Below are 16874 nucleotides of genomic sequence, written 5' to 3'. Positions count from 1 at the left end.
TGTGTGTGTGTGTGTGTGTGTGTGTGTGTGTGTGTGTGTGTGCGCGCAGGCTGATGGAGAGCTGTCCTCTCTGAAGGTCGGCCGGGTTCCCGTGGTTACAGCTGGGGGCTCGTCAGTCTTCCTCCCCCTGAGCAGGGAGGATCAGGCTGGGCACCCCCACCTGCCTGTCATCATCCTGGAGCCCTCGGGACTGGTACACACTCCGCTACTCACTGGTGAGGCACACACACACACACACACTGACACATATACTATAGGCATGTACGTGCATTTACACACTCAGTGTATGTGCACAGGTGTACGGATATGAAAGTTATCAGTGTTGAAACGTTGATAAGGAAATACCAATTTTACTTTTACCCTCTGTAACTGATTTACATCTGGGACTGGGATTGTTTGCACATGCAAAAGTTCTCAAGGCTGCAAAAAAAACAAATAACCACAAATGAACCCACATACATTCATCAACACTGAACCCACCGAGGGAAGCAGTGGTTTCACAAAGGTCTTTCAAGTGTATTGTCTGAAATGTTATAGCACCACCCGGTGGTTACATTTGGAATGATCTTTTTTCTTTTTCTTTGATGGCGTGGCACCTGTGCTCTTCTTTTCCCCTCGGTTCAGTGGTTCAGATTCTAAAATGAAAGAAATGATTCAGTCAGTTTACAAGACAGCAGGGTGGTAGTTATTGTGTGTGTGCATGACTGTTGGTCTGTCTCTCATAAAGTAGCATAACTACTTTCCTTCTCCTTGTTCTCCGTATCTCTCACCAGTTCCGGGCCTGGACTCTGTCCCGCTGCAGTTCGCCTCCCAGTTAGACCACCTGTCTCCTGGAGGTCCTCAGCCCCACAAGCCCTTGAGCAGGACACGCTCTGAACCCCTTCCCCAGAGCCCAAGGAACCTTCACACACATCTCCTCCAACAACAGCACAACACACAACTACTGGAGAGGCTCAAACAGCAGACCCACCTTGGCAAGGTGTGAATGCACTCTGATCTGCATCTATGAAAATTATTAGTAAGAAGACACGAACACTGGTCTTTTGACCTTCTACGTGAATTTACTGGGGCTGCAGGTAAAACAGTGGAATCACGTTATCGCTGCCTTATTCCACATTTGCATCCGATTTAAATTTGCAGCATGTAAACGTCTTCAGCTTGGTGAGAGTTTAAATTACAGACTGTGAAAGTGGATTAAAGCAGGAGACGGACATGGCAGCAAATTTGTTGATGTTATTTGCCTTAGCTTGTGTAGGTTTTCTTAGAAGCTAATGATTGAATGCAGGGGTTTATGTGTGTGTGTGTGTGTGTGTGTGTGTGTGTGTGTGTGTGTTTGGATTTTGAGAAGTCACACAGACATGATACACATTTAGATTCAGTGTGAAATACACTTCCTAAGGATATCATTATCCCTGACATTCGTAAGTCTGCAAGAAAAAAAATCACAGAAAAAGACTTCCCTCTGTATCAATGTAATCCAGTGATAGCTGTCTGTGTATCCATGGCTGCACTGCAAACTGCTGGAAGTGCTGATAGCTAATTTGTTAATGTTGCCAGTTTGCTAAAATGGAAGCCGTGGCCTCACAGTTTCAGACTTTCCTCCTGATTTAAATGTGAAACTTCCTGCTGATACCAAGAGCTTTCTTCAGACTGTAGCAATCCTGTTTCAGAAGGAGACAGTCTCAAGGATGCAATTTTGGATATGGGCACAAGGGTTAAAACATTTAAACACTGCTATCTGTGTTGCGGCAGTGAGATGTCTTCCTCCAACACAAACTTGACCGGCTTGTGTTTATTTTTGTGACCCAAAGGCCGTTGTTTCCAACAAGCACCTTTTAGATTTTCACTCACATCCCCTCATTAGCCTCTGCATATTTAGATGAGGTTGTAACTGAGACAGAGAAAAAGGCGTATGTACTGTCTGCACATGTTTTTCATCAGGTGTTACGCTACAGCAGCAATGTGCAGGGCCTGCTTGTGAATCCCTCTGCAGATCATGTCTTCATCTGAATGCCCAAGTGCAAACACTGATATGTTTAATCTGCATGTGTATGTGTTTGTGCAGCTGATGTCCAAGTCCAGCGAGAAGCCCAGACTGCACCAGATCCCCTCTGAGGACATGGACTCAGAGGACGGTGGTGGGATGTCGCCCACAGAGCCGACCTATCAGAGCAGAGTGAGGTCAGAGTCACTGAGGGAGGCGGAGCCAACGGCATCCAAGAGCCACGAAGAGCAAATGAACCTGCAACACGCGCTCATACTCAACCAGGTTAGAAAAACAGAGAGTTCTCTGACACACGAGATACACACACACACAACAAGCAGTTAGACAGATGGAGTGAAACCACACGGCTGCTCTTCATCCAACAGTCCTGTAGATGGCGGCCTCACGCTTGCACTTGCATTGGTTCTAGTTGCCGTTGCGTCGTCTTGTGGTTTGACGACTACTCATTACATTTATGTGGTCATTTCAGCATGATATGATGACAGAGTGCATGTAATATGAGCTGAGCTGCGACCCTTCACCACATCGTCAGGAGGCCAGCTTTGGATAGAAGGAATGACAATGAGACTTTTTAAAGGAAGAGATCAGACTTCCAGATTGAAAACACTACACTTGATATTGATCCAGATGTTGGGGGGTGGGGGGTGGGGGGTAATTAAGGCAGATTTTATTGACATTAAGCTGAAGGAAGCTCTGCAACGTCCAGCACTTGACATCAGCCTAGAATACAACTAACTTAGAGAATATTAGAGGGAAGTAACAGCTGCATGTAATAAATGTAGAAACTGATGTAAATATAATGAGCAGTAATATTCACAGAGACCCTTTGGCTCTCTATAGTTTCTGTTCTACACTTTCCTCTCATACTTCATTTTGCCTTCTTTTATATTTATGATATTTACTTGGAAATCTGTCCATAACATGACTATCCTTCATCCTTCATCACCCCACCTCTCTCTGTAGTCATTGCTATGGGAACAGCAGAAGCAGCTGCAGCAGCTGCATCGACAGATGGAGACCTTGGCAGTGCCCATGTTACGAGACAGCGGCGGGGTCGGTAGCAGGTTGGGTGTCCACCGCCCCCTGTCGCGCACACAGTCGTCCCCAGCCTCCACCTCTCTCACTCTGCCTGAGAAGACCCTGAGCCTGCCCCCGCAGGAGACCAGCAGCAAACCACGCTTCACCACTGGCCTGGTGTATGACTCTCAAATGCTGAAGCACCAGTGTACATGCGGAGACAACAGCAGTCACCCAGAGCATGCTGGGAGGATACAGAGCATCTGGTCTAGACTACAGGAGAGAGGCCTGAGGGGACAGTGTGAGGTACACCACCACACACACACACACACACACACACACACACACACACACACACACACACACACACACACACACATAAATTAGCCTGTTTAGACACTCGGGTAGAAAATAGAAAGGTTGAGTTCACAGACAACTTCAGGGCAGAATCAGGCTTTCCGTCTGTTTAACATTATCATTCATTACTTATTATACATTGTCCACATGCTATATGATTCTTTATTGGAGACGTGAAAGTCAAATGAAAATCTTGTGTCTATACAGAGTATTCGTGGGCGTAAAGCCACGCTGGAGGAGCTGCAGTCGGTCCACACAGAGCGCCATGTGTTGCTCTACGGCACCAACCCCCTCAACAGACTCAAACTGGATAACCGCAAACTGGCTGGTGAGCGACACCTCACCCTGATAGAAATGTAGTCTCAATTCTGACTCAGATAATCTAAGTGAGAACTATCTCATGACTAATAATGTTTGTCTGCAGAGTTGATATGATCAAAATTTAAATTAAAGCTTTATAATAAACTTTTGTTTAACAATTATGTTTGTATTTTGTCGTGATTCAGGTAGCGAGGTACCAATAGTTTTCTCATGCCAAGTGTTTTGGTTTTCATTAACCTTCACACTATAAAATGAAAAGAATAAAAACAGTAATATATATATGGTAAGGTAACTTCTATGTTTCTGTTCCCACAGGAATCCTCTCTCAGAGAATGTTTGTCATGTTGCCATGCGGGGGAGTAGGGGTAAGAAAACACACACACACACACACACACACACACACACACACACACACACACACAGAGCTCCATTTTTGATTATAATTCTCCAAAGCTCTTAATGGATGCTATACAATACACCACAATCACTGCGTTGATGAAAGATGATCTAGTTTCAAACAAAAGCACCGAAGAGCAGCAAAAGAAAATTACAAGAAAGACGGAGAGAAGGACAGGATATTAAAGAGGAAAAGAGAGGTTGCTTTGGCCCAACGCTAACGTTCGCCTGACAGTCCGTGTCGGACCATGACAAGTCAGACTAATGAGAACAACATGTCCGTGACCAAGGATAAAAGAAATGCCTCGGATTTCATTGTCCGAGCCAGATGGACAGTAATGCCAGTTTGTGAACAAACAGCAAAGAGAAAAAACAGAATGGAAAGGAAAATTAGTGGCAAATATGGATCTGGCCTCGAGATGAGAGAGTGAAACTGACATTTTTACTCTCCAGTCACAGCTGTGTGTTGGGTCATCCGTGCCCAAGGGGAAAGTCTTTGGTTTTCTTTTATTGCCCGAGAGATCCCCTTTTTGGATGTTCAGGTTTCATTCAACAACAAATATTAAAACTAGTTTCACACATATGAATAAGTGTTCGTAGATGCTTCTTTTTAATCAATGAGCTCCATCGTTTGTCTGTCGATCGGCAGGTTGATAACGACACAATCTGGAATGAGTCGCACACCTCCACGGCGTCCCGAATGGCGGCAGGCAGCGTGGTGGAGCTGGCCTTCAGAGTGGCCAAAGGAGAACTAAAGGTGAGAAAACTGAACCCTGCAGTCGCTCTGCTCTGCTTCCGTCTGTCTTAGCGAGGCATTTACACATTGAAATAATGTGCAAAATTCAAACTTGGATTACAGATTAAATATTCTCAAAAATCACCACAGCCGTCTACATGACTGTATCGAAGGTATAATAATGCTCCAAGAAGTTTCCCCTATATCAGAAAATTATGGATGAAGTGCAAGAAAGGAATGTCAATCCAATAAGAATGAACAGTTATAATATACTTGTAATATTATATATCATGTTTTACTGCCGTGATGTAAGTAACTCAAAACACACACACACAAGGAGGATCGCCGCTCACTCCGAACACATAAAGATTAAAAACACATTTATTTAGTCAGAAGGTGAAAAAGGCAAAGACGTAAAAATGACAGATTTAATTTTGTACTCATACGTGCAAAGTTACTGCTTTTCAGACAGAAAAGAGACAGGCCCATGACAACGGCTAGGGTCAGAGAGAAACATCAACTCAGAAGTGCATCCAGTAAAGAAGCGCGCCTCGCCCCGCCTCAAGGAGCTACTAACCCACTTCAAAGACGACTGGGTTTCAGAAAAGACTTTTCCCTGTCACATAATGGCCTAAAATTTCTCCCTTTTCCTGCTCACAATGATTAAAAGTCTGGGATAAACTTTTTTTTTTTTTTTCTCATCCTAAATTGTCAAATGTAAATATACCACTGGCTAAAAGTATTTATAGCCGGCAGCTTCAATCCAAACATTTCTACCCAAAAACAAATAGATGAAAAAAAAAACAAAAAGTGTAAATCAGGCAGAGAATGTAAAACAATGGCTCAGTCTGTAGTGAGCAGCAGCGGTAAACAAACCACCACACTACACCACAACCACAGGACAACCGCTCCACTTCAGAAAGGCTGTTTTTGAGCTATACATATTGTAGAGAATGTATACTGTACATACTTATTTACAAGACAACATAATAAGTACCCTGGATGACCTGAACTCATGCATTTGATCTTGTGTATGCATGAAATGTTTAGCTTTATGCTTTGAGATGATAAAGATGAAGTCGACTCTAATTCACTTCACTGGCTTTTAAAATAGCAGAGTGAAAAAAATCTTAAATCCACATTTATAATTATATAAAATTGTCTAAAGCCGTCATACTCTCTGTAAACCTCCTGAAAATAATAAAAAAAAACCCTATATCATGAGGCTGGAAGATCGGGTGTTTATGAAAGATAAACTGGGTTTAAAGTCAAAGTCATTTCATAAAGCTCCACCTCAGTGCTGCAAATACAAGCAGCACTGATGTAAACAAACCTCACACAAACCAGGAAGCATTAGTTGCTGTCTAGTTTTCTTCATGTAAACTTTATTCCTTTACATTATAAAAGCTTTAGAAGTGAAGGATTGTAGTTTCTTAACATGTAAAGTTCTTCACATCCAGTCAAACACTGATTAATAGCGTCGTCTTCTTCTTCTGCACAGAACGGCTTTGCTGTGGTCAGACCGCCGGGGCATCACGCAGACCCCTCCAATCCAATGTAAGTGTGTGTGTGTGTGTGTGTGTGTGTGTGTGTGTATGTGTGTGTGTGTGTGTGCGTGCGTGTGTGTGTGTGTGTGTGTGTGTGCGCGTGTGTGTCAGTCACATGCTCAGCCTGACCACAGTGAGTTTTCCTGTTCTTGCTGCACTGTCAGCAGCTTCTTTCTGGAGGATATTTATGGAGTGATAGAGAGAAGACAAAGGGACAAAATCAGGAAGATGAATATGTCTTTGTGTTTTTTTTGTGTGTGTATGTTGTTTTTCTTTTTTAACTGATGCTGTAGTGTTAACCATTTTACATTTCTGAGTCCCTGTCTGACACTACAGACAACGCAGAGCACAGAGCCTTTCCAAACTTCTCATTGACTGTGCACTACTCATGACACTCTGAAGCCAGCAGAGATTTAGTGTTTTTCCCTCTCATGTTCTAAATTGTCTCTACACTTCTGTCACTGTCTCTGTCTCTACAGGGGCTTTTGTTACTTCAATTCAGTGGCCATAGCTGCCAAGCAGCTTCAACACAAGCTCAGCGTCAGCAAGGTCCTCATTGTGGATTGGGTAACTTTAACCTTGTGCTTTTATTTTCACTGTTGTTGTTTAAACTGATGAAAACCCACTGAGATATTCCTGTAGTGGTCAGACGTGAATGTATTTCCTGTGGTATTGCTGTGTTCAGTATAGTATTAATACGTCGTCCTGTTGCTAGGATGTTCACCACGGTAACGGCACCCAGGAAGTGTTCTACAGTGACTCCAGCGTTCTCTACATCTCGCTTCATCGCTATGACGACGGGAACTTCTTCCCTGGCAGTGGTTCGCCGGTGGAGGTGAGCGGCGTCCAGGACACTTTGTCGCCCTGTTGTTGAGTGAAAGTACCGCCAGAATTAAACTGGTTCTAAATGCGTTTCTTTGATTTTTAGGTCGGTTCTGGTGCGGGCGAGGGCTTCAACGTCAACGTGGCGTGGACGGGAGGACTGGACCCACCCATGGGAGATGCCGAGTACCTCGCTGCATTCAGGTACAAACAGCTGCTGCTGTGTTTAAGCACTGCAACACAAGCTTACAAGATAAGGCGATTTATACATGTGGGTGAGTAATTATAGGACAAACCAGCATGAAGTGTCTGAGTTGTTCTACGAGCCTCCAGAACAGCTGCAGTGCTTATTATGATATATAATTGTAATAATCTTTATTTATAAGTCTACGTTACAAAGTGTTTACATTACAAATGTTGTGGTACTCCGTGCTCTGACAGAGACTAGACACTTCCTGTAGACTGTTGTACAGGACTGTTTCTCAGGTTCACTTCATAAGAAGGAGGAAGTAGCTCTTTTAAACTTTTGGGAAGAGTTTGGGAAGTTGGTGTGAATGGAAATATAAATATCTTCAGATTTAGTTTGTGATACACAACAGAACGTTGACTTTTTTTTTTTTTTTCATTTTATCATATACGCTGCACTGAAAATTATTTATAATCTCACTACAGCTCTTTTTCATAAAGACTGAAGAACAGAAAATATTCAGAGTGTCGGGACAATAAGTCAAAGTGGATCATTCTGCTGTCATTGTTTCAGCATGCTCACATTAGTAAGGCCAGTGCATGAGGAATGCTTGGTTTGTCTTTCTGACTTTAATTCGAGTCTTGGATGTGAAATCTGGTAGATTAGGCAACAAACAGAAAAAGCCCAATAACTTTGCCACCAGCTGTGTTCCAGTTTTTATTGATCAGGATGAAGATACTCAGTGGAGCTGTAATCAGACAATTTCTCTCATTTCCTTTACACTGAGCCACAACAAACACACTTAAGCTGATCAGAGGCTCCGCTCCACATCGCCTCTGACGTACTTCTTGCGTAATTGATAATCCTTGTCATTTGGGGACCATGTGTTTGGCGTTCTCGGTTTCCAGTAACTTCAGATGCTTTACAGCAAATGGTGTCCGGGTCTTGTGTTTGACAGACTGCAGACTGTGACTTCCTGCTCGTGGGTCGGGATAATTGTCGACGGTGGGTGTTTGCCACCAATAAAATTTCAGTAGTGTGGGCTTTTTGGTTGTCTGGTGGAGCAAACCCCAAGGAAACTGTGGCAACCGCATGGTTACTGGAAAAGGGGAACAGTGGCAAAGCTGCAGAGAGAACGTGGGTGTGTGTGTGTGTGGGGGGGGATGGGGGGTGGAGGTTGGGGGTGGGGCATACACACAAGCATGTACATGTTTATATAGTCCTCAATCACAAACACACACACTCAAACATGCACTCTCACACATACATGAGGTGGGTGGGCCATGGCAGGCACCATCAGCAACGATCTGCCTGCGTGCACTTCGGTCCTGTCGTTAGTGTGCACTTCCATTAACACACACGATCATTCACAATCGATGATTCAAACATATCACTGCTCATCTGAAGAGTTTCAGAAGTCAGACGAAGCTGTCCTTCCTCTTGAAGTATTCCTGAGCAGAACACTATTTCCTGCCAGCTCCAGGACTGACTCCTTGTAGCATGACCCTGACCTTTGACCTTTTTTGTGGAGCAGAGGTAGACAAAGACAGATTTTGCCCGTGAGAATAATTCAAAGCGGGGGGCTTGTGCACCTGGTGTTTTTTGAGGGGGAGCGGTTCACTTCCATGGCTGTGATGTGACGTGAAATCTATTTGGAAGCGAAGCGTGGGTGTTTAGATTAGATCACATCTGCATGGTGAGAGGATACATGAAAATCATGCTGTTGGAAAGTCCAGAAGGTCCTATGTATGTATATCGTCCTGCTGACAGCGGCCGTGCCCGTTGGATGGAGAAAAACACCAGATATAATTTAGATATCATGTTTTTTCATATCTGCTCATAATTTAAATTCAAACTCGTCCCTTAACGTCAGAGCCGAACAGGAAACGTTCAGGTAATGCTGGCTTCAGTGTTCTGTCTTCATGTGAGAGAGCTCGAGGTTTTGGACATTGAGGAGGTAGGTGTGCACCTCCCACAGCTTGAGGTCATGAAGAAAACCCCAGAAAAAAGGGGGTTGTGTTTTTCTTCACATTTAAAAGAGAAAATGTTTTGAAAAGTATTTAATGACAAAATTGGGTTGAACCGCTTTCCCATCAGATCTAAAGAGAATTAAGAGGGATGTGCCTCCTCAAGTTCAATGGGACCGACTGATTCAAAGTATCATTTTTATTACATAATGTCAATCGTATGGGCCGGTCTTCAGATCTGGACCTAATAGAAGATCTAAGTAATTCTCAGTTTGTTTCAATCTGCCTTTAGCCCCGGATGATGAGAGTTCACCACATCAAAACTGTTCAGATAATTGCCCGCTCAGTTATAGAAAATAAAAGTCATTTAAAGATGAGATGTGAGTTGAGGTCACCGATTCCAGATGAAACTTTGACCGAATCCACCAGAAGGTGCCATTTTCTACCATAGGTCACTAATTATTATTAGTTCGTATAGAATGAGACGTATATGAGAGGAAAATGTGGGTAAAGAGAGAGAGAGGGGATGACACACAACGAAGGTGGACTTGAAATGTTGTATATTTTCATTACACTGTGTAAAAACACAAGTAGGGACAAGAGTCTCCTGCTCTGTATTGGAACTATATTAAACTGCATTTTCCCTATATAATAGAATAAAATAAAAAGCAGTAGAGATGATGTGATTACATGGTCAGCATCTCAGCCACCAGGATGACAGATAAGTAACACAATTTAACCGTGAAGCCCAGTATCTAGCATCGGGCCTTACCTCACTCCGTACACCACCCAGCTGATCTCCTTTCTCTTATTGAATAGACGTAGCACTTTGGACTTACTACTACTGCACTGAAGCTTTAGTGCTGTCCCTCGCTTGTATTAGTCGCTTTGGATAAAAACATCTGCCAAATGATTAAATGCAAATGTCTCTGTTAGCTTTACAGGCCCAAATCATCAAAGGTCCCTCAGTCCAGGCGCTAAGAAGACGAGGAGAAACCCTTAGCGCACACGACAGGACACAGAGTGAAATTCATGAACCAGCGTGACATGAACGTCTTTCTAAAACATCAGACTATAGGGAAAAAAACAACTTTTCTGTTGTCCGGAACAGAAAATGAAAATGATTATGATTATCCTGCAGGGACACATAATCTCTTTAGGCTGTAATGAGAGGGCAGCGTTCCCCCCCACCCACCCACCAGTCACGCTCCTCTCCGTCTCCCTTTGTAATTAATGAATTTTGTAAATGTTTGAACGGTCTGTGGAAAAGAGTGTGTAAGCCATCGATTGAAATAAATGTAATGGGTTAAAGTTTGAGTGTTTCAGCTTCAGAGGGGGAGCGTCGGTGCATTTTCACCTTATCCTTCACTCTCACCCCGACCCCCACCACCACCACCCGACACATATATACACACACACACACACACACACACACACACAGTTCTGCCCCTCTACATCTCCTCCCTTGATTGATCTTTAATAAGCATCCCCTCCTCTCCTCCACCTTCCCTCCTCCCCTCCATCTTTCCATTAGTTTGTCTGTAGTTTCTCTCTCTGGGGGGAGCGCAGGAGCTTTAATGGGTCTACAGGCGAGGTGGGGTTGGGGTTTTGCGGTTAGGTGTGTGCATGTGTGGGGATGAGTGAAGTGTGTGTGTGCGTGCTCTGCTTCATATCCACATGGCTATGATGAAGTTTAGGTCTTAGGAATTATTTATCAAATCAAAGCGTAACACAACCCCAACACACAACACACATCACACACACTGTAAAGGTTTGACACAGTAAAAATGTTACGACTTCACGTGTTGGTGTGTGTATGTGCATGAAATTTCATCCATGTGTTGTGTATATCTTTGTGTTGTGTATTAGCGTGTGTGTGCTGGAATGTGTTTGTGTGTTTTATCTCTGTGTGTCCTCCTTTTTGTCTATGAGCTCATGTTGTCCATCTGCATGCAGTCATGACAGCACTGTGTGTGTGTGTGTGCGTGTGTGTGTGTGCGTGCGTGTGTGCGTGCATGCGTGCGTGCGTGCGTGAGTGCGTGTGTGTGTGTGAGGGGAGGGAGGGAGGGAGGGAGGTCTCCAAAGTCCCCAGGCAGAATAATGAAAGTAAATGGATCCCAGATGGACTGTTTTTCCTCTTTTCTCTGTGTTGTCAATGACGTGAGGCGAGTGACAAGCCTCTAATGGGAAACAGACTCACACACTCTGACTTTGAACTCTGCCGACGGCGTCGAGCCGCAGAGTTGAGCCTCGTTCCACCTCAGGACAGCACCAGCTCTCTTCTTAACAACAATAGCATTAAGGAAATCTTCATCTGTTTGAAGTGCACCAATAACACTGTGCAGCTACAAGAGCTGACAAAACAATATGACTTTGTCAAGCAGACTGGTCGCACTCGGGGCTCTGCAGCCTCTCCAGCAGAGAAACAGTGCTCCTTTGTCAGTTCTGGTTGGATCAGCCAAACCTTGGGTTCACTTGTTAATGACTTTTTTCTTTAGATTTGATCATAAATATTTGTCATCTCAGGGAGATCGTCCAGTGTGGAATATTAGGGACAAACTTCACGAGCATATTGATCAAATCAGTCCAAGAAACGGTGAATCATTAAGCTTTGAATCAACTGAGATGTGAGCTACAAGTCTGGTTGTGGAAGTACAATGTCACTGTTTGGACAGTGTGTTGAAGCGTGCCTCTTGTTTGTTCCAGATCTGACTCTTAATGTGTCTACTTGAGATTAACAAGAGAATAACAAGGGAAACAGTCTTGTTATTCTCCCTCCTATTCAACATAAATCCATTTTGCCATTCAAATAGTGATTGAACTTTGCTGTTTTAAAACCTTGCTAGTGATTTAAATGTCACAAACAAGTGATGTCTCACTGGTGATGTCACCACAGCAATGTAAACAGTAGTTAAGTGTTGCTTTTTGACAGTGGCTCCAAGTGTTGACTGCAGAGTTTGTTCACTTTTTAGCCAGAACTACAGGTGTGTGTTCAACCTCTCTGGAGTGTTGACGGGTAGAATTTAGAAGTTATTATTGAGACTTGTGTATGAAGGATTCTGTTACTGCTTTTTATGCGACTCTAAAGAAAAAAGAGTTTCCTCTGCTTCTATTCTTTTCAGTTGTTCAAATCGTCACATATCAGGACAAAAACAAAAAAAGCTGCAATACACAAAAAGGAAAGACACTGTGTGAGTGTTGTGTAATGCATGACTTGTATCAACCTCTATTGGCAGCCAGTAGCAACTGCAACAACACAAAGCTCTTCATCGTGTGTGTGTGTGTGTGTGTGTGTCCTTTCAGGTCTGTGGTGATGCCCATCGCCCAGGAGTTCTCCCCGGACGTCGTTCTGGTGTCGGCTGGATTTGATGCTGCTGAGGGAAACCCAGCTCCTCTGGGAGGGTACAAGGTCTCCGCCAAATGTAAGCATAGTTCTCCACCACAGACCGCACAGTCCGTCCTCCAGCCGTTACCTCAAGGTCTCGTTCTTAGGAAGGGATGCCAATAAGAACTTTATTTTATCGTCCTGCGGATATTCAGAGATATTAATAGATTATTACAGCTCCAGTCAAGCATGGACCAAAGAGCAGGAGTCACCGTAACTCACTTGATCACTGATGTAACCATAATTATTGTAATTGGTAGTTGGTAATGTTGCCGTGGGAGGATCCACAAGGTAAAAATATACCTTTTGTTTTTGGAGAGTATTGGAAATTACAGCAAAACCTTTTTTTTAAGTCTCGCAATACGTGGTCTAATCATTGCATCTTCCGTGCCAAGCTTCATTCTTATTGGCTTTTGCACGGTTCATACTTCATGTTAACATTTCTGTGTGTTTGTCTACCACAGGTTTCAGCTTCCTGACCCGCCAGCTGATGTCTCTAGCAGGGGGTCGTCTGGTTTTGGCGCTTGAGGGAGGTCACGACCTCACAGCTATCTGCGACGCATCTGAAGCCTGTGTCAGTGCACTCCTGGGCATACAGGTAAGGCATGCTGGGTTAATGGAATCGGGTTTCAAATGTCTGTCCAGGATTATCTGCGTAACTGACACATGAAGGAAGCATGAAAATGAAGTACTTTTCAGGGATTGTGGTATTTGAATTTGTGGAATATCGGGGGGGTTGAAAAGTCAGGCATGACAGGCGGGAAAGTTTCAAACTTAAAAAACAGATTTCAGATATTTCTCTTCTTCGAATGGGCTGTTTACCCCTTTGTTAATTCCCCTTCCCAAAGTTAAGAAAATTGGCCCATGTACACACACATTGATGGAGCCCATAGTATGATGTAGTACAACATACTGTATGAAATGTGCTTTTTCTTTTCAATAATATCTGTGGATTCAGTAAGTGTGTTTTTTAGACAAGAAATGATATCTCTTCAGTCACCAGCCATTTAACCACTGAAAGGATGTCAGACTAAGACTAAAGATTAAGATTAAGACTAAAGTTATTTGATTGTGTCTTCATGTGTGCGTCTGTCCTGTAGGACCCGCTGCCTGAAGAAGTCCTGCTTCAGAAGCCCAATGCCAACGCAGTCCGCTCCCTGCAGACGGTCATCCAGATACAAAGTGAGCACAATCAAACTTTATTCACTTCTTCTTTCGTTTTGTTGTCGGTTGGTCCTCTCCAGTGCTACGCTCATTCTCTTCCCTCTCCGCCTTCTTCTTTAGATGTTTAGATGTTGACGATACAACCTTACACATTCACACTACTCATGATGCACATAACAATAACAGCTGACTCAATTACATAACACAAACACAAAGAAAATAAACAAGCTCCGACTGAATCTATCTTTATCAAACAGATAAATATCATCCTTTAACACTGCATGCCCATGGAACTATTTCACAAATATATGATAACACACAAAAGTTTATTTATCTATTACAAAACTTTCGTCCTCTTCCTCCTTTGTTTCTTTATTTTATTACATGAAAGCAGCAGTAACCTGTGTGTGTGGATGTTGCAGGTCAGTACTGGCAGAGTGTGAAGGCTCACAGTGGGTCAGTGGGTCTGTCCTACCTGGCTGCTCAGACAAGAGACTGTGAGGAAACAGATGCTGTCAATGCTTTGGCCTCGCTCTCTGTGGGAGTCCTCTCCAACAAGAGGTAGAGCACACACACACACACACACACACACACACACACACACACGACAAAAAACACACTTTCTCCACTCACAATCTGTGTTTTTCTCCAGCGTCCCTGATGAGCCGATGGAGCACGACAGCGACTCCATGTAGAAGAATCCGACCAATCACCTCACAGAAACTCACCTTCAGGAGTCGGGCCGGACCTGTAGCCTCGGATCTCTTGCGCTGTCACATTACCATGAATGGGGATGCATTTTGTAATGCCACTGAGCCCCACCCATCTGCCTTATTCACCACACATGCACATCCAGCGACCCACAATGCTGAAACCTCTAACAGACCTGCCGTACGAGCACCTCAATGCTGGTAACCACTCAGCTGGCGCCAGCAGCACTACCTGCAGCTGGGAAACCTTCTGAAACCTCACCAAAGAGCAATACAAGATGATTTTTAATAGACTTTCCATGTCTCCTGACTGACAGTGGATTGTGGTCCGGGCCCACAGCTCTGTGACCACAAACCTTTATAGGAACAGACACTGACTCTTCTTGAAGCACTATGTACCAGCAGCTGTTTTGTTGCCTTAATTTTTTGCCTTAAAGAAAAGACCAACATCTGGTTTCAGAAGGAGACGACTTTGGATTATAAATTCTTTTTCTCTCGTGCCACATCGCTTCATCCATATCAGAGCTGAAGCCACTGTCGACCAAATGTATTGCAGAACGGCTGACGCAGGACGAACCTACTGTATGACATCAGGTGCAAGCATGTACTGTGCAAATGTACCTGATGGATGAGATGCAAAAAGAAAAGAAAAACAAAGAAAGAAGTGGCCACATCAAAAAAAAGAAAAGAACATTGAGAAGAAGACACGGAGATTGTCTGTTTTAATGATGTCATTACATGCAGTTTAACCACTAAAAGAAGACAACAAAGAACTCAAGGGAAAGAGAGAAAATGAAGACACAAAAAGGACAACTGTGGTTTTTTTGTAGAAACAAAGAAAGGGCGAAAGTCCCTGTTGTTTAATTGCACTGTTCATTCCATAATGTGAACCATAAGAAATTCCAAAGCTCTGGGAAAAAAAACAACTCCTCTCTCTAGGTTATTTAATAGTTGTTTTTTTTTTTTTTTTTTTTTTTTTTTTTGAAGATTTGGATGAAATGGTGTTTGCTATATTTTTTTCCCACTCTTCATGAGATGTCTTATGAAGTCTCTGACTCAGTCTAAGGACACGTTTTGGCCGAAATACTGTACAGTTGTATTTCCTCTGAAGTTAATCTGAGAAGTAGGCAAGATCTTAGGAGAAGGGTTATTTTTTACTCCTGTTCAGTGTCTTAAATGCACACACACACACACACACACACATACAAACACACGCACATATAAATACACCTACACACACATGTACAAAGCAATGATGAACTGTTGATGTACCACTAGTATTGAATACTGTATATTATTGTTTATATTTGAGACTAAAGGAGCATTCATTCCACCGTGGCACCACTGAGGACCATTGTATTGTTCGATAGTGGCAATAATGTTAATGCACTTAATGGACATCACCCAAAGAAAACTGCCTTAAAAATAAAAACAAAAAAAAAAAAAAAGAAAAAACAGCCTGCACTTGGCAACGGGACTGTATGCAAGCAACAGGAGGGACCAGTACGGACACTGCTCTTACTCTACTTTTAAAAAAGACGACATTCGAAACCTGTGGATTTAGGTGAACACCGTATATGCAGACTTTTGTATTCTCGTTTGATGAGTTCAGTGACCCGGACTGGTGTGAGTGTTTTGTTCATGATCTAAATAAGTTTGGAGTCCAAGCTTCATCACAGTCTAATTAAGGAAACTAATGCATTGTGTTTTTGTTTGTACGTGACCTTTTTTTTTCTGTTTTTTTTTTTTTTTCCCATATGTGACTCTTCTCTGCAACCGTGTTTAGTAGCTGCACTCCTTGTTACAGTCAACCTAGAGTCGATCGTCTTTGTAGTAGAGGTCATGTTGATCGTTGTGACCGCCCTGCTACAGGGGCGTGTGAGGGCTCTGCATTCCAAAAGTACAAATAACAAGATCATGTTTTTTAGTTTGCAAGTTCATTTTTCATGCGCACTAGGTTTCACCAGTTTAGACTTCTGATGAACATGAATGCTAATGCTTTTAGATTAAAGCTGCAGATAGATGAATTTAGATAATTACATTTGACAAAATTTGACTTTTATTTCCAGATTTCTATAATTTGAAGCAGCATCTAGACACTAAAAGTCTCTAATGAAACTGAGACTGATGAAATTCATATTTGACTAGTACTTTCTACATGGCTTTGTCTAAAAATTGTTGCATTAGAGATTTCCTTTGAGTTTTTTATAACCATAATAATAAATAATTTTAAATCAGCACAATCCAATTTTCAACAGAT

General features: G+C 42.9%; 1 protein-coding gene across 1 annotated transcript in view; it reads left to right on the top strand.

Annotated features, from left to right (window-relative positions):
* Positions 1–15591, top strand: part of hdac7 (histone deacetylase 7) — a 56387-nt gene extending 40796 nt beyond the window's left edge. Inside the window, exons 10-25 of the mRNA XM_022757487.1 lie at positions 50–215; positions 774–979; positions 2066–2269; positions 2969–3328; positions 3587–3707; positions 4016–4065; positions 4746–4853; positions 6334–6389; positions 6859–6946; positions 7095–7214; positions 7308–7405; positions 12659–12777; positions 13205–13338; positions 13841–13922; positions 14327–14465; positions 14557–15591. Of these exons, the coding sequence (XP_022613208.1) occupies positions 50–215; positions 774–979; positions 2066–2269; positions 2969–3328; positions 3587–3707; positions 4016–4065; positions 4746–4853; positions 6334–6389; positions 6859–6946; positions 7095–7214; positions 7308–7405; positions 12659–12777; positions 13205–13338; positions 13841–13922; positions 14327–14465; positions 14557–14599 (2094 nt within the window). The 3' untranslated portion in view covers positions 14600–15591. The remainder of the gene's footprint in view (positions 1–49; positions 216–773; positions 980–2065; positions 2270–2968; positions 3329–3586; positions 3708–4015; positions 4066–4745; positions 4854–6333; positions 6390–6858; positions 6947–7094; positions 7215–7307; positions 7406–12658; positions 12778–13204; positions 13339–13840; positions 13923–14326; positions 14466–14556) is intronic.
* Positions 15592–16874: the final 1283 nt, after the last annotated feature.

This window comes from Seriola dumerili, unplaced genomic scaffold (genome assembly GCF_002260705.1).
Source record: "Seriola dumerili isolate Sdu_G_001 unplaced genomic scaffold, Sdu_1.0 BDQW01000278.1, whole genome shotgun sequence".
NCBI classification, from domain to species: Eukaryota; Metazoa; Chordata; class Actinopteri; order Carangiformes; family Carangidae; genus Seriola; species Seriola dumerili.
This window is presented reverse-complemented; position numbering and strand designations above follow the sequence as displayed.